The 22,945-nt window shown below is 42.9% G+C and overlaps 2 protein-coding genes and 3 non-coding genes across 9 annotated transcripts; all 5 read right to left on the bottom strand.

The window, feature by feature from the left end:
* Positions 1-11,838: 11,838 nt before the first annotated feature.
* Positions 11,839-17,487, bottom strand: C14H18orf32 (chromosome 14 C18orf32 homolog). Of its 2 annotated transcripts, none has more exons than XM_021686116.1 (3): positions 17,405-17,487; positions 13,982-14,169; positions 11,839-12,539 (listed from the first exon to the last, which is right to left on the bottom strand). In XM_021686116.1, the coding sequence occupies exons 2-3, from the start codon at positions 14,144-14,146 to the stop codon at positions 12,474-12,476; spliced, it is 231 nt and encodes a 76-aa protein (XP_021541791.1). In that variant the 5' UTR covers positions 14,147-14,169; positions 17,405-17,487; the 3' UTR covers positions 11,839-12,473. The 2 variants fall into 2 exon arrangements, with proteins under 2 accessions (XP_021541791.1, XP_021541792.1); XM_021686117.1 differs by having other exon boundaries at positions 13,982-14,172; positions 17,405-17,432.
* Positions 17,488-18,277: 790 nt separating this feature from the next.
* On the bottom strand, positions 18,278-22,533 carry LOC110576880 (60S ribosomal protein L17). 4 transcript variants are annotated; one of them, XM_021686113.1, is made up of 7 exons: positions 22,456-22,533; positions 21,642-21,694; positions 21,516-21,556; positions 20,854-20,988; positions 20,507-20,605; positions 19,207-19,398; positions 18,278-18,452 (listed from the first exon to the last, which is right to left on the bottom strand). In XM_021686113.1, the coding sequence occupies exons 2-7, from the start codon at positions 21,679-21,681 to the stop codon at positions 18,405-18,407; spliced, it is 555 nt and encodes a 184-aa protein (XP_021541788.1). In that variant the 5' UTR covers positions 21,682-21,694; positions 22,456-22,533; the 3' UTR covers positions 18,278-18,404. The 4 variants fall into 4 exon arrangements, with proteins under 4 accessions (XP_021541788.1, XP_044777140.1, XP_021541790.1 ...); XM_044921205.1 differs by lacking the exon at positions 22,456-22,533 and adding an exon at positions 22,377-22,453; XM_021686115.2 differs by lacking the exon at positions 22,456-22,533 and adding an exon at positions 22,198-22,447.
* Positions 20,689-20,754, bottom strand: LOC123326679. Its single transcript, XR_006541250.1, has one exon. It is a non-coding gene; the product is annotated as a small nucleolar RNA SNORD58 (small nucleolar RNA).
* Positions 21,364-21,428, bottom strand: LOC123326680. The gene has a single exon (XR_006541251.1). It is a non-coding gene; the product is annotated as a small nucleolar RNA SNORD58 (small nucleolar RNA).
* Positions 21,778-21,843, bottom strand: LOC123326681. The gene has a single exon (XR_006541252.1). It is a non-coding gene; the product is annotated as a small nucleolar RNA SNORD58 (small nucleolar RNA).
* Positions 22,534-22,945: the final 412 nt, after the last annotated feature.

The following is a 22,945-nucleotide window of genomic DNA, read 5'->3' as shown; positions in this document are numbered from 1 at the left end:
TGGCGCGCAGACTTCTGGGAAATGTAGTCCTTCAGACGTTAGGCGTTTCTCCCCCCTCCTAGCGCGTCCAGGGCAACGGCAAAGCCACGTGGCAAATTCGAGAAGCGGCTAATCCCTTTTACTCATCGCGGGGCGCCTGGGTGGCTCAGCTGGTTAAGCTCACCCCACACCAGTAGTTCTGGTGGCTTAGCTTTGTTAAGGCCCCTGTTTATTCCAACTTGGATAACCATTCCAAAGCCAAGCCGTTCCTTGTAGGGCTCTGAGAAATTGGAAATAGGAAAATAATGTATCTTTGGGTGTGTTATTCTTTATTTTTATCTTTATTCTTTTGAAACCCTTTTGTCGAGAGCTGACTTTCAGAAAGTAATTTTTAATGGAGGCAGGTAGTAGGTCTGTAACTAACTGCACTATTTACAGAAAGGGCAGCTCCCATAGGAAAGAGTTTCGATTCAGTGCAAAGCCCAGAGAATGGAATTTGAAGTCAAATGAGCTGAAGTTACCAGACTGACATACGTCTTTGAGTTTTTCTCATCAGTTTCCTCGTCTTAAATACATACAAGATGATGGTGATAATTCTTCTCATACAGGACTATTGCCGAATCAGTAACAATAATTAACAAGTCACATTATGGGTTGTTTTCTATGTGCTATGCATTATTGTTTCTCCAATAACACTGGGATAGATATCACTATTACTTCCGTTTTACAATCAGTGTGTCAAATGTACTCTGAGAAGTACCATACAGATCTTCCATATACTTTTCTAGCATCTGTTGCCAATAAATTCCCTGAGCTTGCGGGATTATTTCAGGAAAACATACTAAAACACAAGGTACCTGGGAGTCTCGCTGAAAAGAGGTGGGCACTACTATGTAGCCATTCTAAAGAATACTAGGGATACACACTCATATATCCAGCGGAAACAGTATGTATAATACCCAATTTTCATAAATGAATTATGTTTATGTTTACTATATATGTGTACACACACACGAAGGGGGGAAAAGGCTATCAGAATATTAATTACAAACTTTGGGGAATGAGATCCTATGTGATTAAATTCCATTTTTCCCTGTTTCCTATTTTTCCTGCGATGAATATGAGTTACGTGTACAGTTTAATAATTTTTGTTTTTAAAATTTAGCGAAAAGAGAGGCCCCCAAACCAAACTCAAAGTGCTTAATATTTTTGCCGGAACCAAAAATTATACCCTCTCCCTACCCCAAAATGATCTAGAAATAAATGTGAGCCTCTCTTCAGAACTAGCTTTATAGACCAAGAAACTATTCATTCTAGCTGAGGCAAACCTGTTATTAAAGTTTAATGCCCCCCCTCGTTCTTAATATTTTTTGGATAGCTTGAAATAAAAAGGGTCTTACCAGTGTTCCTCAGTAAATGTCATAATGCTGCTAGGCAATCATCATAAATCAGAGTGTTAGATTAGGAACGGTTTTCCCAATATATGAAGCATGAGTTGGAGTAGCAATCCTTCACAAACTTTTTGTTGTACATGTAAGGTGCTAAGTATTATCTTGGTCACCATCTCTCAACACTGCCACAACCACTATCATGATAACTTTGACTGACTTGATTACATCAGTGTCTAGTGGGTGCAGAAACACTAGCAGGAAAGTCATGAAAACCCACTAAATGCGACTGGGTGTCCTGTTTGGATCCTAGAACCAAAAAAAAGGCAATAGTGGGAAAACTTATGAAATCCAAATGAAGTCTGGAGTTTAGTTAAGGGTATTGTACCAATGTTAATTTCCTAGTTTTGCCAAATGTGTTACAGTTATAGAAGATACTAATATTAAAAGAAACTGGGTGAAGGATATACAGGAACTCTCTGTACTTTGCAACTCTTCTGTAAATCTAAAATTATTCCATGTGGTAGGCAGAATAATGGTCCCCCTGAAGACATCCACATCCTAGTCCCCTAAACCTATGACTATGTTAGGTTACATGGCAAAGGGTTGCAGATAGCATTAGGTTGCTAATCAGATGGCTTTCAAATAGAGAGGTTACCCAGGATTATCAGGGTGGGCCTAATGTAATCACAAAAGTGACAAGTGAAAGGAAGGCAACAGAGTCATAAATATGGCTCTGCAACTGGATCAGCCTCTGCCCTCAACAGGGAGTCTGCTTGAGATTCTCTCTCTTCCTCTCCCTCTGTCCCTCCCCCGCTCCTGCTCATGCACTCTCTCTCACTCTCTCTAAAATAAATAAATACACCTTAAAAATAAATAAATATGGCTCTGTAAGAAGATCAAGTGATGCGATGTGAGGACCAGACATTTGAAGATGGCAAGAGACGGGGAATGTATGCAGTGGCCTCTAGAAGCTGAAAAAGACAAGGAAACAGATTATCCCCTAGAGCCTCCAGAAGGGAACCCAATCTTGCCAATTACCTTGATTTTAGCTCAGTGAGAATCATGTCAGACTTCTGACCTACAGAACTATGAGATAATAAATGTGTGTTGTTTTAAGCCACTAAATCTGTGGTAACTTATTATAGCAGCAATACAAAATGAATACATTCAAAAATATAAAGTTTAATTAAGAAAGAAAACTTCCAAATGGCTGCCTGTCTTCCCAACACATTTTCAATCCGAGACTGTACCAATATTCATCCTACTTAGTAACTGTAAGGGGCGCCTGGGTGGCTCAGTCGGTTAAGCGACTGCCTTCGGCTCAGGTCATGATCCTGGAGTCCCAGGATCGAGTCCCGCATCAGGCTCCCTGCTTGGCAGGGAGTCTGCTTCTCCCTCTGACCCTCCCCCCTCTCATGCTCTCTCTCTCTCATTCTCGCTCTCAAATAAATAAATAAAATCTTAAAAAAAAAAAAAAAAGAAAGTAACTGTAAAACAGAAAACATACAAAGAAAATACTTCGCTTTGGAAGGCATACAATTTTTATATTTTGCAGCAGCAGACTTATACCTTCCCAGCACATTTTGGTTAGACTATTATGAAAATCAACTGTATCCAGAAATACGTTGAGTTACCCAGGAAAGCTAGTCAGGCAGTGAAATATCAAGTGAGGCATTGGAAAGATTATGGTGTCTTAAACTGCAGTCCTGCATAACGTCTTCATGCCCCTCATTACTCAGAGACTTTTCAGAGAGACACTTGAAACGAAGACCGGTGTTCCTGATTGAGGACGTCCATTTGGCTCAATCATCCAACACATATTTACTTAGCAATTCTGTGTGCACTGTGCTTCAGACCTGAGCCTGACCTCAAGAAGTTTAAGGTCCAGTAGAGGAGACAAGCATTACACAATTAAAAATTGAGTTAAATTGCCATGAAGGACAAGATTAGCCAGCACAACTTGGTATCCAGGCCCAAAGGAACAGCTCTTCGAGAAATAAATGTGAAAATTAATCACCTGGGACTACCAGGACCAGAATTTTCATCATCATCTTAATAACAAGATTTACATCTGCAAAACTGAAATTTCCTTTGGTAATAAAACAAACAAAAACCAAACACAGAACGGATCTAAATCAACAAGAAGATTGGGTGGCTCAGTCGGTTGGACGTCTGCCTTCAGCTCGGGTTGTGATCTCAGGGTCCTGGGATCGAGCCCCATATTGCGTTGGGTTCCCTGCTCAGCAGGGAGTCTACTTCTCCCTTTCCCTCTGCCTTTCCTCCTGCTGGTACTCTCTCTCTCTCTTGAGCTAACTCTCCCTCTCTCTCTCAAAAAAATACATTTTTAAAAAATACAAATAAATCAACAAGACGTTATTCCAGAGGTGCTAAATGCCACCATAGCCTTTTAGGAATATAATGGCTCTCCAAACCATCAAATGGTCTTGGTTATGGACACTGAGTAAACCTTTTACTAGGGGCTGACTCTCTTTTTAGAACCTAAAGGACCAAAAAGGACCAATGCCTAACAGAAGGCCACTCCACAAGCAGGATCAAGACTACCTGGAGATTATATTTTCAAACCTGTTCTAAGAACAGTGCTCAGATTTTCAATGCCCTGAGAAAGAAGAGCAGACTTTGGAGTCAGATCTGTATTTAAGCCCTGGTTCCATAATTTATGAGCTGAATGATTTTGGAAAGCTACCATCTTGGCCAGTTCAGGCTGCTCTAACAGAGCAGGGTAGACTGGGTAGCTTAAACAACAGATACATATTTCTCACAGTTCTGGAGGTGGGAAGTCCAAGCTCAAGGTGCTGGCAGATCCAGCGTCTGGTGACAGCATTTTCCTGATTTGCAGATAGCATCTTTTTATTGTATCCTCACATGGTGGAGAAAGAGAGCTCCCCTTTCTTCTAATAGGAACACTTATCTCAAAAAAAAAAAAAGTCTTAAAAAAAATTAAAAAAAACAAAAACACTTGCCTCATCATAGAGGCTCCACCCTTATGACCTGATCTAAACCTAATTACCTCCAAAAGGCCCCACCTCTTAATGTCACCCCAGGTGGGTTTAGTTTAAAATATATGTCTTTTAGGGGAACACAAACACGCAGTCCATAACAGCTACTTGACTTCTCTGAGCCTAGTTTTCTTCTCTGTAAAAGAGAAGACAGTAATACCCCACTCACATCTCACGGTTGCTATGAGAGTTAAGTAATGCATGTAGCATGACTTTCTCTTTAAAGATTTTATTCATTCATTCATTCATTCATTCATTCATTCATTTAAGAGAGAGAGAGAGTGAGTGAGCAGGGGGAGGGGTAGAAGGAGGAGAGAGAGAATCCTAAGTCGAATTTGCACTGAGCACAGAGCCCGACATGGGGCTCGATCTCAGGACTCTGAGCTGAAATCGAGCTGGACACTTAACCGACTGAGCCCCCCAGGTGCTCCACATGCCTTTTTAAAATAAATGTTATTTCACCTGCATAGTCCAGATGGTAATCAACTCACATGTTGTCATTGCCAGTCCCTGGGCATTCCTCTGAAGAGGGATACAGGTTAACCAGAACCAGATCAACTGGGCAGGGCAGTCAGGTTGGTGAGACATCTGGAAGTCCTGTCAGATATAGAATGACTGGAGGAACTGAGTATGAACAACTAGACTAAGACTTGAGATAAGTAACTGCTCTCAGGAGGCATGACCAGACTTATTTTGTGTCACCCCTGAGAACCAAACTGGGACCAAAGGTTTGAAGTGAGAGGATACAGGTTTCAGCTCCATATAAGAACTTACTGACAAGGATATCGGTACTAACAAATAGCAATTCACATTATGGGCTGTTTGTTATGAGCTGTGCACTGTTATTTAAATCTCCAAACAACCCTGTGAGAAAAGGGTACTTACTGACTTGGAAAACACTTCACAATAGTTTGTTAAGTGGAAGTTAGACTTATTGATAATGAAATGGCCCACCTGGGAGAAACATGAGATTCTAATCCCTACATGTGTTCAAGCTGAGTCTAGTTGAACAGGTAGTCAGAATTACAACTGGGGGGCGCCTGGGGGGCTCAGTTGGTTAAGCATCTGTCTTTGGCTCAAGTCATGACCCCAGGGTCGTGGGATGGAGTCCCGGGGCCCTGCTCAGCCGAGAGCCTGCTTCGCCCTTTCTCTGCCCCTCCCCCCACCTGCTTGGGCTCTCGCTCTCTTGCTCTCAAATAAATAAATAAAATCTTAAAAAGAAAGAAAGAAAGAAAGAAATTACAGCTGGGAAGGAACAGTGGCAATTAACCAAGTCCCTTCACTGGAGAGACGAGGAGCTGAGTGCCAGGGACGCGCGAGGATCCGGCCGAGGACACACAGGCAGGGCGCTGATGACCGCATGGAGCGTCCTCTAAGGCCTTACCGAAGCCGCAGTAATGCCGGCCGTTCGCAGTCAGACACCGCCGCCGAGGGCCTGACGCTGCAAAGGCAGCGACTCCTCAGCTCGAGGCTGCCGCTCGGCCGAGGGAGAGGCTCACGATTACCTCTCCAGGCCCTCCAAGCCCTCCCCTGGCTCAGCGACACACCTGTGCCTCGGGGTCCCCGTTCACCTTCCCTCACCCGGAGCTCGGAGGCTGAGCCCGGGGAGAAGGGCTTGGGCCTGCCGGACCGCCGCAGTCCCCCAGGCCGCCCTCCGGGAGGAGCTGTCGGAGGGACAAAGCCAGGGGAGCGGGCAGCACGCGTTGCAGTCGTCAGTCTCCCTCCCGCTGGGGACACATCAGGGTGAGTCACTAACTAATATTAGTTAATGAGTTAGTCTGGAAAACAGCTACCCGGGGCAGGCACGGTTCTAAAGTTGCAGGTGTATTAACTCACTGGTCATTACGACCCTCCGGAATAGGTACGTTATCATCCCCATTTTACAGCCCAGAGTTAAACAGACTTCCCGGACGTCACAAAACTGGCAAGTGACGATCCGAACCCGAACCCGAACCCAGGCCGTCTGGCTGCAGAGCGCACGCTTACTCACCGGAAAAGGCCCCCTCCGAGCTCGTTTGGCTAACACCCGCGGTACGTGGAGATCCACGCCGACGTCCGTAGAGTTACTTTGTCTTTCCAACTAAAATGGACAGCAAAACCTGGCTGTGTCAGTTAGGGTTGCTCTGACAAAGTACCACAAACGGAGTGATTTCGACAATAGATATCTATTGTCTTGTAGTTCTGGAGGCCGGAAGTCCGAAATCAAGGTGTTGGCAAGGTTCTTTCTTTCAGAGGCCATGAGGGGGGAATCTGTTCCGTGCCCCCCAGCTAGCATCCGGCGGTTTCCTGGCAATCTTTGGAGTCCCGTGGCTTGTAGAAGGGTCACCCCAATCTCTGCCTTCGTCTTCTTGTGGTAGTCTCTCTGCGTGCATGTGTCTCTGTGTCCCAATTTCCTTTTTGTAAGAATACCAGTCATAGTGGATTAGGAGTCATGTGCCAAGGACTACAAGCAGCCTCTAGGAGCTAAGAGTGGGCCCTAGCTGACCAGAAGAAAAACCAGGACCTGTCCTACAATAGCAAGAAAATGGATTCTGCTGACAACCAGCAAGCCTGGGAGCCCAGATGAGAACTGTGGACCTGGCCAACATCATGTTTTTAGCCTGGTGAAACCCTGAGTGGAGAATCCAGCCACACCACATCAGTTTCTGACCTACCAAAACTGTGAGGTGATGAATTTGTGCTGTTTTAAGCCACTGAATTTGTGATAATTTGTTATGCAGCGATAGAAAAGGAACACACCAAGGAAACACACCAAAGGAAACACCAAATGAAACTTCACCTGCTGAATTACAAGTCAGGATGCAGGACTTCTGTCTACAGCTGTGCGTGTGCAATGCATAGGTCTAAGGGCATCATTTACGTTGTTGTTCATGTGAATAGTGCCCTCTGAAATTGGGCAGTTCATGTTCAGCACAACTGTACATAGCAGTCCTACAGGAGACCCCACTCTTGCCCTGTTCCAGCATCTTGGCTACCTCCCTTAACCATAGTAGAAATGAGAGCATTGGCCTAGATGTACTCAAAAATCCCCACCAGTTCAACATTTGGAGCGGTTAGTATATTTTGTGACTACTCTACCACACACTGACCCTTCCGTTTCCCTAGTTTTTTACCTTCTTAATTTTAACCTCTTGCTTCACATAAGTTTTCCCATAGTCTTTGCTTCTTAAGAAGCTGTCACCATGTCAATGAATAAGGCTTTGAGGATGGAAGCCAGTAGCTCCCTGGGGAGGAAACTACGAGGAACCTTCTCTCCTTTTGATTATGAATGCACTCAGGACATTTAGCTTTAGAGCATTCAGAAGGCTTAAGATCAGTGGTTAAAAAAGTTCTTTTTGATCCTGTCAGTCTGTTGAATAGACCAGCTGGCCACGGGTAATCACTTGGAGGAAGTGCTGACTCACCTAGGTTTCCTAGGACGGCAGCTTAGTAATGAAGAAAATGTAACAAAACCCGAGTCTTTCAGGAGAGCCTTGAAGAATTAGCTGGGAAAATGAGCTGAGCCTGTCTTACAAAGAGACCGGAAGTGTTGTTAAAATGAACTAAGGCAAAAACAAGCCACTGAAAACTAGGTAAGTCTGTCATGCTGGTGCAAGGCGAGCAAAATTGAAACTTGAAAACAGGTCCACAAACACTGCTCAGTGCATACTCCGCTCTCCATTTCTGCTCAGTTGTTCCCACTGAGGTCTTACAGGTCTTAGGAGCTATGATTGCTCCGTAAGGGATCAATGTTTTAAGACCTAAGAGGATAGTTTTGAAATCCTGGACTCTCCACGTAACATCTTTAAACTCTGTGTTCTGATTTCTTTGAAATTCAAGGTTTTCTAAGAACCAGATGAGATCATGTGTGTGAAATACTCTTGCACCAAATATTCGTGTTTAACACAGTAGCTTCTACTAGAAAGGCACCCCTGAAACATGACTGACAGATGGCAGGACTGGTATTTTGGGACAAGAGAACACTTACGTGGTATAAAACACTGGCTACCAAACCAGTCCAAGGGTAGGTGATAAGTTTTTACCAATCAACTATAAAAAAGAAAAATAAAGGGGCGATTGGATGGCTCAGTCAGTTAAGCATCTGACTTTGGCTCAGGTTGTGATCTCAGGATCCTGGGATGGAGCCCCACGTGGAGCCCCACACTGGGACTCCGCACTCAGTGGGGAGTCCGCTTGTCCCCCTCCCTCTGCCCCTCCCCCTGCTCATGAGCATGCTCTCAAATAAAATCTTTAAAAAAGAAAAAAAAAGAAAAATATGGACAAAACAGTGAATTTTCCATAAAAATTTTTCATAAATTTATTCAAACTAATGGGCTATTATTTTCCTTTATTCTTGTGCTCTTTTTCATTCTTTTGGTGTCAAAATGTCTTATGAAATAATGGTGATATATAACTTCTTAAAATACTCTTAGTGGGCCAAATAAAGTAGTCAACTGTGTATCAGTCCCCTCAACCATTTTAAATTTTTTTTTTTTACTAGTATGTAAAACACAAGACTGGGAACCAGTGCTTGAGTGTGAGACTGTTAGAAGGGGCAAAGGCCTCAGAAGACCAGCAATTCTTAGGAAGGTGGGTTTACATGAACTGGGATGATCCAGGGAACTTTTTAAATTATTCATACTCAACCTCAAAGAATATTCAATTAGAAAACTGGTGTGCTACAGAAAAAACGAGAGCATAAACGAAGAAAGAGGATGTGGGATCCAGGAATCAAGAGATCCAGCACAGGAGTGGTAGAGTCCCAAGAACTGCCCCTGCGCATCAGGCCTCTGCAACAACCAGTCAGGAGAGGAAGTACATGGGGAGAAAAAGGTAATTAATAACTCCAGGAAAGCAATGCTTGTATGTGAAAGGAAACACAACCATGCTACAGTAGTCCCCCCTTATCCATGGGGGATATGTTCCAAGACCCACAGTGGATTTCTGAAACCGTGGATAGCACCGAACCCTAGACGTACTGTTTTTTCCTACACATACATACCTATGACAAAGTTTAATTTATAAATCAGACAGAGTGGGGCGCCTGGATGGCCCAGTCAGCTAAGTGTCTGCCTTTGGCTCAGGTCATGATCCCAGAGTCCTGGGATGGAGCCCCGCATTGGGCTCCCTGCTCAGGGGGGAAGTCTGCTTCACCCTCTCCCTCCCCCTGCTCTCTAATGAAAAAAATTTTTGAAAATAAAAACTTAAATCACAATAAGAGATTAACAGTAATAGAACAATTATAACCTACTGTAACAAGTTGTGAATGTGATCACTCTCAAAATATCTTACTGAACTGTACCTATCCTTCTTCTTGTGATGATGTGAGGTTAAAATGCCTACATGTTGAGCTGAAGTTAGGTGAAGGAGTTGGCATTGTGATGTAGTTAGGCTACTGTTGACCTGACCATACATATGGAGGATCATCTGCTTCCAGACCTTGGTTGACTGCAGGTAACAGAAATTGTAGAAGCTAAAGATAAGGGGAGACTACTACACACATACCCTACACAGTGAGGAGTTCCTGCATGCTCATTGTATTAGTGTCCCAGAAAGCAGATGGCACCCCTGAGATAATGCAGTAACCCAGAGCCAGCAGTAAGAGATGCTATCACCCCATGAGGCCCAAAGGGCCAAAGTGAGGGAGAGGTTAGTGGAAACTGAGAGGAGTCGCACGCAGTTGGCCAACGTGGAGGTGCAGGGACTTTTGGCTGAGGAACACAATTGACCTGAAGGGGACCTGAAGGGAGGCAGCAGAGGGAATAAATACCCTGACCTCCCACCTTCCTTCCCTTCCTCCTACCTTCCCATCTCCTGCTACAGATCCCCACTGGCGAAACCCAACAGAATCTAGAGGTCAGGGGAAGTCTGTTGATGTAGTTCATACAGTTTCTTGGGCAGCAAAGTAGGGTAAAGGCAGCAGATTTGGAAGGCAAATGGACAGCAGATGGTGCAGTCATAATGATATACTAATTAATGACAACTCAAATTTACAAAAACATAATTAGGAGGAGGTGTGGGAGAAGTAGAGGGGCTTACAGTGTAAGAGAGCTGTATCTGAACCACGGCAGAAAGTCAGTAAGAGCTGACAACTCCAAAAATAGCAGCATATATGTATGTATTATTTAGAAATATGGAGATAAAAGAGAAGACACAGCAATAGCTAAATGAGTAACGCCTTTGGGGACTAAGGGAGTACGGACATTATAAGCCTTACAATATTATGATTTTTAAAAAATGGTATATTTAGGGGCGCCTCGGTGGCTCAGTCTTTAAGCGTCTGCCTTCAGCTCAGGTCATGGTCCCAGGGTCCTGGGATCAAGCCCCACATCGGGCTCCCTGCTCCACGGGAGGCCTGCTTCTCCCTCTCCCTCTCCCCCTGCTTGTGTTCCCTCTCTCACTGTGTCTTTGTCAAATAAATAAAATCTTAAATAAATAAATAAAAATGATATAGTTAATAAAAACAAATTAAGAAAGTTGTTAGGGGGCACCTAGGTGGCTCAGTCAGTCAAATGTCTGACTCGTGATTTCAGTTTAGGTCTTGCTTGATCTCAGGGTCCTGAGTTCAAGCCCCACACTGGACACCACACCCAGTGTGGAGCCTACTTAAAAAAAAATTTTTTAAAGTTGGTAGAAAGTACACAGAAAACTAACAGTGGTTACATCTGTGGAGCTAGAATAAGGGTAAAGAAAGAACATTAACTGTTCCATTAACTTGCTCTTGCATTCTTTTACTATGAACAACTTTTTTTTTTTAAGAATTTAAGTAACCTCTACACCCAACGTGGGGCTTGAACCCACAACCCCGAGATCAAGAGTTTCAAGCTCCACTGACTGAGCCAGCCAAGTGTCCCAACATCTATTTTTATAATTTTTATACCTTAAAAAAAAAAGCCTAATCAGAGGCTATCCTGTGCAAAAAAAAACCCCACCACAACCTAATCAACTGAATATAGTTGCTAAAGAGGATTGATCTTATCCTTGTGGGTTGGAGCAGAAAAACTGAAAACTACTGATCTATATCAAACAAAATCCAGGATTAATCAATGACTTTACCATACATGCAGCTTAATAGAGCCTCAGTTAGGACAGAGGACTTCAAGAGCAGGAATTCCTTTTAACCTCTCCTTCTAACCCCATAGGGAATAAACGTACAATAGTAAGATAAGGCTCATCATCTTTGAATATTTATACATCCCTACACTAATGTGAAGCAGCCCAGGGATGAAAGACCATATGGAGGCCCAGAGCAGTAAAGAACTACCCAGTCCCAGGTTAAAAACCACTAAATTCTGGAGTGTCTTGTTATGCAACAACAATGCATACAATCTACTCTTTAAAAAAAAAAAAAAGATTGTTGTTTCACGACTATCCAGATGATATCACACTATAATTCTGCTTTCTGATGTGGCAAAAAATATCCGTTTTAAATATTTAAACTGAAAGGAAAAAAAGAACCACAGACTAAACTGAATATTTAATATACTTTGTAAGAACAGAAGAAATGCAACAAGGATTAGAATTTTATAATATACATTAGATTTTTCTGCAAAAGGTATTCCATTTTTCAAAGGCGTTTCCCCGATTTTCCTGTCTTTTCTATTTTCCTCAGAGCAATAAGCAGGAATTACTACTCTCAGAAGTAGGTTGCTCTGTTGTACTGGACAGTAATTACATCTTTAGGTTTCAAGTCCCCATCATCTCCCCAAACCCCTTTTCCTTTCACCGTACAGTCTCACTGCACTGTTTCACGGTAACATGGTACTCTGCTCAAATTCAAAGAGCCTGAACGAAAGCAAGAGGCCCAAGGATTTTTGAGTACTGGTTTGGTAGCAATGTCTACTGGCACAAACTTTCTATTTATTCATAACTACAATAATAGAAATGGAAGCTACTTCAATGAAACAGGAACTCAGGAATGAGATCATTAAATATAAGTAAACATATTTTAAATATAAATACCATGTATTTCCTGATTAGTGTCAGGTAGTAAGCTATCTATCCCAAATTCTGGTCTCAGAGAAAAAGGTCAGAGACAATTACAAGCAAGGTGCTTCATATTATCATGTCCATTTTTAAAACAATGAGATCCTTTGGAACAATCACTTCAGTCTTTCTTTTTATCAGAGATTTCCGTTGGTCCTTTTGCTGGTAATCCATTTATGTCTGCGTCCTAAAATTAAAAAAAAAAAAACATTTTAGATATTATCACAACTCGTTATAAGAAGTCTTCTCTTTGAAGACCGACAACAAATTTCAGAATGAAAAAGCTCTGCTTCTGGAAATGTGCAGGGTGGCTAAATTAGGAGAGAACACAAGTGAGGTCAAACTTAACAAGAACCAATGCTAAAAAGAGTTGTCCAAATATTCACTTTAAAAAATAACTTCATTTTGTTTTTTTGGAAATCTCTATGATCCCCCCAACTAAATTTCTTTTTTTTTTTTTTAAGATTTTATTTATTTATTTGACAGAGAGAGACACAGTGAGAGAGGGAATATAAGCAGGGGGAGTGGGAGAGGGAGAAGCAGGCTTCCCACGAAGCAGGGAGCCCGATGCGGGGTTCAATCTCAGGACCCTGGGACCATGACCTGAGCCGAAGGCAGACGCTTAAAGACTGAGCCACCCAGGTGCCCCTAAATTTCTTATCATTGAGTGAAACTGGCATATTTTAGTATCATTTCTTCTCATCCATTAGTTATTTACTATTATTCTTACCAGCCAATAAATATTGGTTATTATCTTGGCATTAAGACAAGGAACAAACACACTAATCAGAAGTCCAGTTTAAAACCTTAGTTTAAACCAAATGTTAGTTACTAAAAAACTCACCAAACCCCTTATTTTATTTTATTTATTTATTTATTTATTTTTTTAAGATTTTATTTATTTATTTGAGACAGAGAGAATGAGAGACAGAGAGCACGAGAGGGAAGAGGGCAGAGGGAGAAGCAGACCCCCTGCTGAGCAGGGAGCCCGATGTGGGACTCGATCCCGGGACTGCAGGATCATGACCTGAGCCGAAGGCAGTCGCTTAACCAACTGAGCCACCCAGGCGCCCAAACCCCTTATTTTAAAAAAAGAAATTGGGGCGCCTGGGTGGCTCGGTTGGTTGAGTGTCTGCCTTCAGCTCAGGTCATGATCCCAGGGTCCTGGGATTGAGCCCTGCTTTGGGCTCCCTGTTCAGTGGGAAGCCTGCTTCTCCCCCTCCCTCTACCTGTAGCTCCCCTTGCTTGTGCTCTCTTGGTCAAATAAATAAATAAAATCTTAAAAAAAAAAAATTAAGCCTAAGTACCTGGGCAGCTCAGTTGGTTGAATGTCTAACTCTTGGTTTACGCTCGGGTCATGGTATCAGAGTGGTGGGAGAGAGCCCCACAAAGGGCTTGATGCTGAGCATGGAGCCTGCTTAGGATTCTCTCTCTCTCTCTCTCTCTGTCCTGACCCCACCCCCCAGCTCATACTCTCCCTCTAAATAAATAAAATCTTAAAAAAAAAAAAAAAGAAATTAAGACACATTAATGAAGCTTCTGGTTCCAAATACTTGCCTAGGCAAGTATTTCCCCTGACTGTACCACCCTCGTCACCTACCCTTATTCAAGGTATTTTAATGTTCTTACCTTACAGTCTACCTTGCCTTTGTTTTTATCGTGGGATTCTCGAAGAGCTTTTCTAGGCCACATACGACTAACAAAGGGGGAAATCAGAGGATATATGTATGGCTCCAGGAATTTTTTGTAGATCCAGAGCAGAATCGGAATGACGATGCAAGGAATGCACACCATCCTCCCAGGCTGGAGTTCCTGAACTGCTGACATGCATGAAAAAAACCAATCAGTTCATCACAGATTAATGACTGAAGGAATTTACCCAGATGAAGATATTTGAAAGGACTATTTCTACATTAAAGGAAAAACCTAAATCATTTGTTAGCTAAAAGCACGAATCTATTAAATAAAAATGCTGCTCTCTGTAAAGATACAAGAGGTGGTAGATGTGAAAATAACAGTGAGGTGCCTGCCTCCGAACCTCTCCAATCACTGCTTCCCAACCATAAATTTTAAGGATGAAGGAAAGACACTAACTTTTGCTGGGTACTAGGCAGTTAGGCCGTTTGCCTTTATCAACTCCTGTAATTTTCAAAAACTCCAGCCTCATCATCTTCGGAGACTGACAGTAGTGATTAGCTAAACCTCCAAAGCTAAGGCAAATCCTGTAATAAGGAATTCACTAAGGTATCACTTTGGAAGACCTGTAGGCTGCAAACCAGCTGGACTTTCCCAGGCAATAAATCTTCTTTGATATATTTGTTTTTCTTTTTAATAGCAATTAAGGTAAACTGAGTAATGAAAATATTTTATTTGGTATTATTATTGTTGTAAGTACACTGTCCATTTCAAAAAATCTCCCTCTAGGGGAGACTGGGGGGCTCAGTCAGTTAAGGGTCCGACTCTTGGTTTCAGCTCAGGTGGTGAGATCAAGCTCCTGAGTTGGGAATCAGCGCTCAGCAGGGAGTTGCTTGAGATTCTCTCCCTTTGCCCCTCCCCCCCACGCACATGCTCTCTCTCAAATAAATCTTTTTAAAAAAGTTAACACCTCTAATTTCCTCGATGATTAGAAATTATCTTGGAATTTCTCCAAATCAGCAATTTCTTGAAAAAGAACCAATACTACTTCCATAATATACTATTGAACCAAAGACCTCTTAAATTTACTGAAATTTTAGGCCTGAAAAACTAAGAAGCTTCAGAACAGTGCATAAAGCTAATAATTCAGGATGTTAAAATTTATTTTCAAAATATTATAAATTTAGTAGTATTTGCTGTCAAAGGAATCAGCATCATGACTACACTAAGGCCATTTAAAATTATTCACAGTACAAATGAGCAGTGGTAGGGGCGCCTGGGTGGCTTAGTCGTTAAGCGTCTGCCTTCAGCTCAGGTCATGATCCCAGAGTCCTGGGATCGAGCCCCGCATCGGACTCCCTGCTCAGCAGGAAGTCTGCTTCTCCCTCTCCCATTCCCCCTGCTTGTGTTCCCTCTCTTGCTCTGTCTGTCTCTGTCAAATAAATAAATAAAATCTTTAAAAAAACCCAAAAAAACACAAATGAGCAGTGGTATAGATAACCCAATCTCAACGTGACTTTGAAATGAATTATGAGAGATATAAACAAGCAAACATATAAATGTATATCAAGGAACGATCAGCTATTTTATAAAGGATTCATAGCTAAAAAAAATTCAAAACGATCAGCTATTTTATAAAGGATTCATAGCTAAAAAAATTCTTATTTTTTTAAAGATTTTATTTATTTATTTGACAGAGAGACAGCGAGAGAGGGAACACAAGCAGGGGGAGTGGGAGAGGGAGAAGCAGGCTTCCCGCGGAGCAGGGAGCCCGATGTGGGGTTCAATCCCAGGACCCTGGGATCATGACCTGAGCCACCCAGGCGCCCCATAGTTGGATTCTTTAAAAGAGTCCCCTGGTCAAACTAAAGTAACAATTTAAGAATTTACCAAAACATTGTTTCAGAATTTTAAAGAGCATATTTTCTGATTAAAGTTAAGTCAGAATGAGCAGTGAGTCTTTTTCAGCATTTTCTAAGGAATCATTATTTTTGGCCAGACATTTAGAACTTCATCTGGAGAGACTTAAGAGGTGATCTGGTTTAGGTCTGGCACTCTTACAGACACCATAGCCTAATAAATCAGAGCAGACTGTTTGGGAGCTGCCCAGATTTGAGACCTGCTTTCACCACTTTGAGATGGTGTTCTCGGGCAAATTATTTAAGGAGTCTGTGCCTTGATGCCCTCCTGTGGAAAATGAAGACAATAGCCTATCTCCTAGGGATGTAAATGTGGATCAGATATGTCAATAACGAATATAAAGCTCAGAAGAGTGTGTGCATGTATTAAGTACTATGTAACTGTTGTTACCCTCCCCCCGGCCCCCACAAACAGATCCAAAAGTTGCCACCTGTCCAAAGTTCACAGAGAGCTAAATAGTAACTAGAGTTGGCTAAGACCAGAATTCCCAATTCTGGTTTCCTAGCTCAATTCTCTTGCCTTTTTCCCTAACAAAAATACAATGATTAAGTTATTCCCCTCTTACCAAGCTTTCAAAACCCCACTTAAACCCTTCACAACAACTGAGGGTTCCCAGGACTAGGTTAAGTTAATGACTGGCAGTCCATCACAGATTCATTTTCACCTACTTCTAATTATTGTTTTAAATAATTTCCCAAGAACAAGTGCTACCAATCACTTATGTCATAATCATGGCCTGTATAAAAATTGTTAGCTCTCTTCATAATGAAACTACTGTATTTTATCTCTTTCTTAATCCTTACATGACTCTTTGGAGTGAGATTTTACTTCAGACGTGGAAAATACGGCTTATAAAGGTCTAGAAGGTGCTATGATAAATTGATAAAATATTTTATTTGTTCTCACCCAACCAATTCTCAGTACAACAAAGCGAGCAAAATGGATTTAAACTGTCGGAGGAGAGGGATTTTCTTTCATTCAGCTTCGTACAAGATAACAATGGAATACAGAGGAAAAGGCTGAGGCTCTATTTGAAATCGGGCAGGTACCGTGAGGCAACGCCACCTCCCTTCAAGTAACCCAGTTTAGCACATTATTTCACGGGGCAGGTTGAGTCCAAGACAACGACTGAAAAGACAGGAGAGAGTAAGAGCGAACGGTGGTGAAGATGACAGGAGAGCGAAATGAAGCCGACAATACAGGCCAAGGAAGAGAATAAACGCACAGAAAGACAGTGAGACGTGAGACGCAGGGCAGCAGGTGGGTGGCCGTGGACAGAGGCGGCAGGGGCGCGCGTCTGGAGGGCGAAGCAGGATGTACCGGGAGAGCGCCGGCGGGCCGCGGGGGGGGGTCCCAGAGCAGTCCAACCGCGAGCGGGTGGGGCTCGCTCACCGCCGCCCGGGCTGGAGCCTGCAAAGCGGCTCCACAGCACCAGGGCCACCGCCCACCTCCGCCCGACCCCCAGCCGCCAGCCCGAGCCCACCCGGCCCCACTCACCCGCGACCACGGGTCCGAGTGTAAATGTCCGCACTTCCGGAGGGAGGGACGTGCTGCCGCAGAGCCAATGGGCACCGCAAAAGTGGCCGACAAAGGCGCGCCTGCGTCAGCCGGAGCACGCACAGGACGTAACGGTGACGCCCAAGCGGAGGCGCGGCCCGGCTTCCGGCGCAGCCAAGAGCTCAAACCCTGCAGATGGCGAGTAAGTGCAGGGCTTTCCTGTCCCGGATGCTGAAGTAAAATCCAAGACATTGAGGAAAGATTAACGCCAGTGCCAGTGGTTCACCACCATTGGGAAGGTTACTGCACTTGCATGTGAGGGCGAGGATGTTATCCATCCCCTGTGGCTCGACACGTCAGTCAAAAAGGGCCGGAAGTGGTTTTAAGCGTTTAAAATAAACGGCTATACCCCTTTCCACTGACTAGGACAGCGGTAAGCCAACTGGAGAAATTGGAACCCTCAGAGTTGGTATGACAGCTTTGCCTCTTGGTTAGAGACCCAAGAGAAATGAAAATGTTCTGCAAAGTTAAAGCCAGTGACAAAGGGCCATTTGCATGAAATGTCCAGGAAAGGCTTATCTACATAGACATCTACATAATGGTTGCTCAAAACTATAGAGTCTGGTAAGGAGTGACGGCAAACCACTGCCAAGGTTCCTCTTTAGGATAATGAAAATGTCCAAAAATTTGCCTGGCGATGGATGCATAATTGAATATAATAAAAACTACTGAACTGTAATTGGGTTAATCGTACAATGTGCTCAATCTCAAAGTGGTTGGAAAAAAATTCAGAAAAATGCCCATGCTCAAATTCCATTATGCAAAGCACCAAGAAATTCATGAACCAAAATTAATGGCAGAGGACAAACAGAATAATCTTTCTAGTTTAATCGGAAGAAAACTCATTTGATCCATTTTGCGAAGATACTTGAAATATGTTTAATAATAAAAGGCCACCAACGTTCTCTTTTTATTTGTATTTGCATTTATTCTGCAGAACTTACTCCCGGGCCATAAGTTTTTGTTTCTTCAGTTTCTTCTGGGATATCTGGGAAAGAAACAAAAATAAAAGGTCTGTTACAAGTTTCCTGGAGAAACTTGCACTACATCTTGAATAGGTTATAGTTCAGGAAAAAATAGGAAACATCAATGTAAAAGGGAGTCCTTTGGCCTAGAGAAATGGCATGGGGAGAGGGACAGATGTAAGGAAATTAGAGTAAGCTGGGAGTTTGTGAAGACTGGGGGCAGGCAGACCATGTGTAAGTGGCAACAAGAACAAAGACAACAGGGGCATCTGGGTGGCTATGTCGGTTAAGTGTCAAAGTGTCCCATTCTTAGTTTTGGCTCATGATCTCAGGATCATGAGATCGAGCCTGGAGTGGGGCTCTGTGCTTGAGATTCTCTCCTTCTGCCCCTACCCCCCGCTCTCACTCTAATATAAAATCTTAAAAAAAAAAAGAATGGAAGACAATGTATTTAAGCAACAAAATCAATAGAAGTTAAATTCATGAGGCACAAAGGGAAGGAGTCCAGAATCAGTCCCAGGTTCCCAGCTTAAAGAACTGAATGGGATTCAGTTACTGAAAACAAGCTTATTTGGAGAGGTGGGGAGAGGGGAAGGGCCCATTTTTCGCACATGTTGCACTTAAAGTGGCTATGGACATATAGGTGGGGCCACCAACAGATAATTATAATTCTGATATAACGAAATATAAAAAAGCCAGATAACTATATAGTTCTGATATAACGAAATATGTAAAAAAAAAAAATACAAATAAAACTGACCAATGAAAGTAGTTTACCTTTTTCTTCTGTGCAACCTCCTCTTCTGGTTTAGGAACAATCTGCTCTTTTTCAGTAAGGATCATCTCAATGTGGCAAGGAGAGCTCATGTATGGGTTAATCCGACCATGAGCCCTGTACGTTCTACGCCGCATCTTGGGGGCTTTGTTCACCTGGATGTGCTCAATGACCAGAGAATCAACATCTAAACCCTGGAAAGAGGAAGAACAAAATCAAATCAACATCTTTATCTCAACACCACAAACCCTATCATTATATCAAGTCCTCACCTTTACAAGGCAATTCTAAGACTCTACATAGCATATCTGTTCAAACAGCTGGTTGCTTTTACCTTTATTCTAAGCATCTTTCCTTAAATCTAAGGAACTACCAAAACTCAATGCTAGGGCGCCTGGGTGGCTCAGTTGGTTAAGCGACTGCCTTCAGCTCAGGTCATGATCCTGGAGTCCTGGGATCGAGTCCCACATCAGGCTCCCTGCTCGGCAGGGAGTCTGCTTCTCCCTCTGACCCTCCTTCCTCTCATGATCTCTGTCTCTCATTCTCTCTGTCTCAAATAAATAAATAAAATCTTAAAAAAAAACAAAAAAAAAAACAAAAAAACTCAATGCTATATGCAGTTTGTAAGTGGCCTCCCTAAGAAGTCATTGAGGAGAGTGGATCTGGTAGTGTCAATTTCTAAGCATTGATGAAAAACAAGATTTTGGCAGCGCAGTTTAGCAGCTAGAAGGGTTATAGCCAGACCTACACTAACTCCAGTTCTGGCCTAGATTTCCAAATACAAAGGGTAATGGATAATGCACAAAACAGACCCTGCTTTGTTGACTATATTCATTGTTTTAAAATCTCACATTTAACCTGTCTCTCCATTATGCACACAGGCAACAAACCACATTAACCATTACTAAGGCAATCATTTTGGGAACCTCTTCTTGTTCCTTTGTAACACCAAGATCTCTACTGCTTGCATTTACAAGTATTTTTTGAAGTTCACAAGTCATACTACCAAAAATGTCTATGATACCAGAAAGGTTATAAACCCTTGAGTAAAATACATGAGAGAAAATGGTGGTTTTTTGCTGGGACTGGGTTTATAAGGGAAAACAGACTTAAGACCATGCTTTTGAACATCTTCACAGACAAAAATTTTGGTCTTCTGGAAATTGGAGGTGGAGATGAAAAAAAAAAAAAAAGGGAAATTTAGTTACTGAGAAGCCAAGACAAAGAAACAAATCTGGACAACAGCAACAGTAAACTGAATCACCATCCAAGTCATATGTCAGATGTTAATGGTTTGGGTACCTTAAGTTCAGCATTACTCTCTGCATTTTTAAGCATGTGCAGTAAAAATTCAGCACTCTTCTTGGGCCACCGACCCTGTGTCCAGCCCCACTGTTTGGCCTGAAAGAAATCCAAGAGAGGTGATTAGTCATTTCCCCTGATTTAAATCAGTGTTACAATCAAGATGAATTTATTTTATGAAGGTTGCTCAGAACACAGTTTTTTTTCATGGTTAATCCAAAGGTGTCCTAAGTTGGTCATCACAGCAACCAGAAAGAACCCGATTAAAGGCAGATCCTAACCATTGTTACCCCACCCAATCACTTTCTGTTACAACGTCATTTCAGATAGCAACTAAGAGCTCTCACCTGGGCACACCTACCAACTCCACCATTGTAGCGACGGAATGGCACACACTGCTTCTGTAAAGTGACGTCTTTCAGATACTTGGTGGCTTTTCGGATATGCATACCCTTGATGGCCTGGGCAGTTTCACGTGTGTTCTAAGTATAGACAATAAAAACTGAGTTAACCTCGTTAAAGGATAACAATTCTTCAAGTAAACATTCAATTCTTTTTTTTTTTTTCAAAATGTCAACATTGAATTAAAGACTTCCCATTCTTGAAAGGTGAGGTAATGTAGAGAGAAAAAAAAAATCTGTGCTTAAAAGCCAGGGAGAATTGGCTTAAAGTTAGGGAAAAACAAATCCCAAACCCCTATTAACTGTAATGTTTTAATCCCATCACCTTGTAACTATGTATGTCCCATTCTCTTCTCTACACTAGTTTAAGTAGTTCTCCTTAGTTTTACCCAATTCCATGAATCTTAAAGTGCTCATTATATGATCGATGGTTACAGAATCAGTATCTTGAAGGTGACCGCTCAGAACTGATTAATTTTCATGGTAAATCCAAAGGTGTCCTAAGAAACACATCACTGCAGTCACCTTTTCAGAATGGGGGGGGGGGGGCGGGAAATTCACCGGAACACGTGACACAACTCTTAGAACGTAAAAGTTGGTTCCCATACCTTAAAGTGAACACGAAGATTTGAACCTCTTGATTTACATGCTAAGAAACAAGAAGTTTTGGTTAATTTGGGGGTATCTCATTGTTCCTTTTACCCCCCAAAATAAGGAATATATTGTTCACTTACATTTCGTAGGGTTTTCTGGGTCAAGCGAATAGCGAACCATTTTCAGAGGTCACCTGGAAGGGAGCGGGAAGGAATTCTGTCGACACGAATTTACGGTCACCGACGCAGTTTAAGTGTGTATTAACTACTACCAACAGCCGCTCAGAAAGTACTTGTTTTCATGGTTAATCCAAAGGTGTCCTAAGAAATGCCATCATCGCGGCCATCCTCTTCTCCAGTGCTTTCTCCCCCTGCATCTACTAGGGCCTGCGGCAGTGCTGACACAGACTAGTGCCACGGACCTCAGCAGCCCTCTCCCTCTGAAGGAAAATACAGTTTCAATCCCCCCTCTGGATCCCTCAGGAGTAAAAGGATTCGACGCCTCCGCGCGGCAGGACGCTTCTCTCTGGAGAACGCGCTGCCGTCTCCCCAGTACTTCTGGGCTATTATGTTAAGCGCCATCGAACTTCAAACACTCGTTCAAACGGATGAAGGCTCAACCCGACTTTACTTTTATTCCCCCAAAACGTTCTCTCATTGCAGCCACACACGCGCCGCGTACTCAGCCGGCACTCACCGAAAGACACTGGCCCTCAGGAGTCGGAAACGGCACTGACCACAGGCCGCCCGTACCCCTCGCCACCCCCATTCCCGCCCATCGCGGCCTTCTGCTCCGACACGTCCCCCTGCACCGAGGGACATCCCCTTCAGCGAAGAATCGATAGCCGCAGAAGCCTTCCTCCCGGGGACATGGACATCAGCGCCACCGAAGCCAGGATGATGGCGATGACCGGAGGATTCAGTAGCCGGGGAGACACGGCAAACAATCACTCACCTCAGGCCGCTTAGGGGAAGAGGAAGAGCAGAGGCTCCTGGGAGAATTCATGAGAACTCGATCTCTCGCGAGATTTCCAGCCGAGCGAGCGAGCGAGCGAGCGAGAGAGAAAGTGATTTGAAGGAAGGCGGAGCTCTAGGAGAAAGGGAGTGTGGAATATGTTTTAGAAGGTCTGGAAACGAATTGCCCTTTTTTAGGGAATATCTCAAAATTCTCCTTTTTTTTGGTATCCAGAAATAAACTTATGGATTTTAAATTTCAATTAAAAAGAGGCTTATAGTTCTAGGATAGGATCACGTATTATTAGATATAGACGAGACATTTATTCGCCAACATTTGTTAGATTTGATTATGTGATCATGTACCCCTAAAAGTGGTTAGTAAATGGACAATTAAGAAGATGCAAAGGATGGGATGGTAATTACGATAATCAGAAAATTCTCAGGAGGGGAATATCACCCAGTCAGGTGTACTACAATGGTTGAAGAGT

The sequence above is a fragment of the Neomonachus schauinslandi genome, chromosome 14 (genome assembly GCF_002201575.2).
Source record: "Neomonachus schauinslandi chromosome 14, ASM220157v2, whole genome shotgun sequence".
In the NCBI taxonomy this organism is placed as follows: Eukaryota; Metazoa; Chordata; class Mammalia; order Carnivora; family Phocidae; genus Neomonachus; species Neomonachus schauinslandi.
This window is presented reverse-complemented; position numbering and strand designations above follow the sequence as displayed.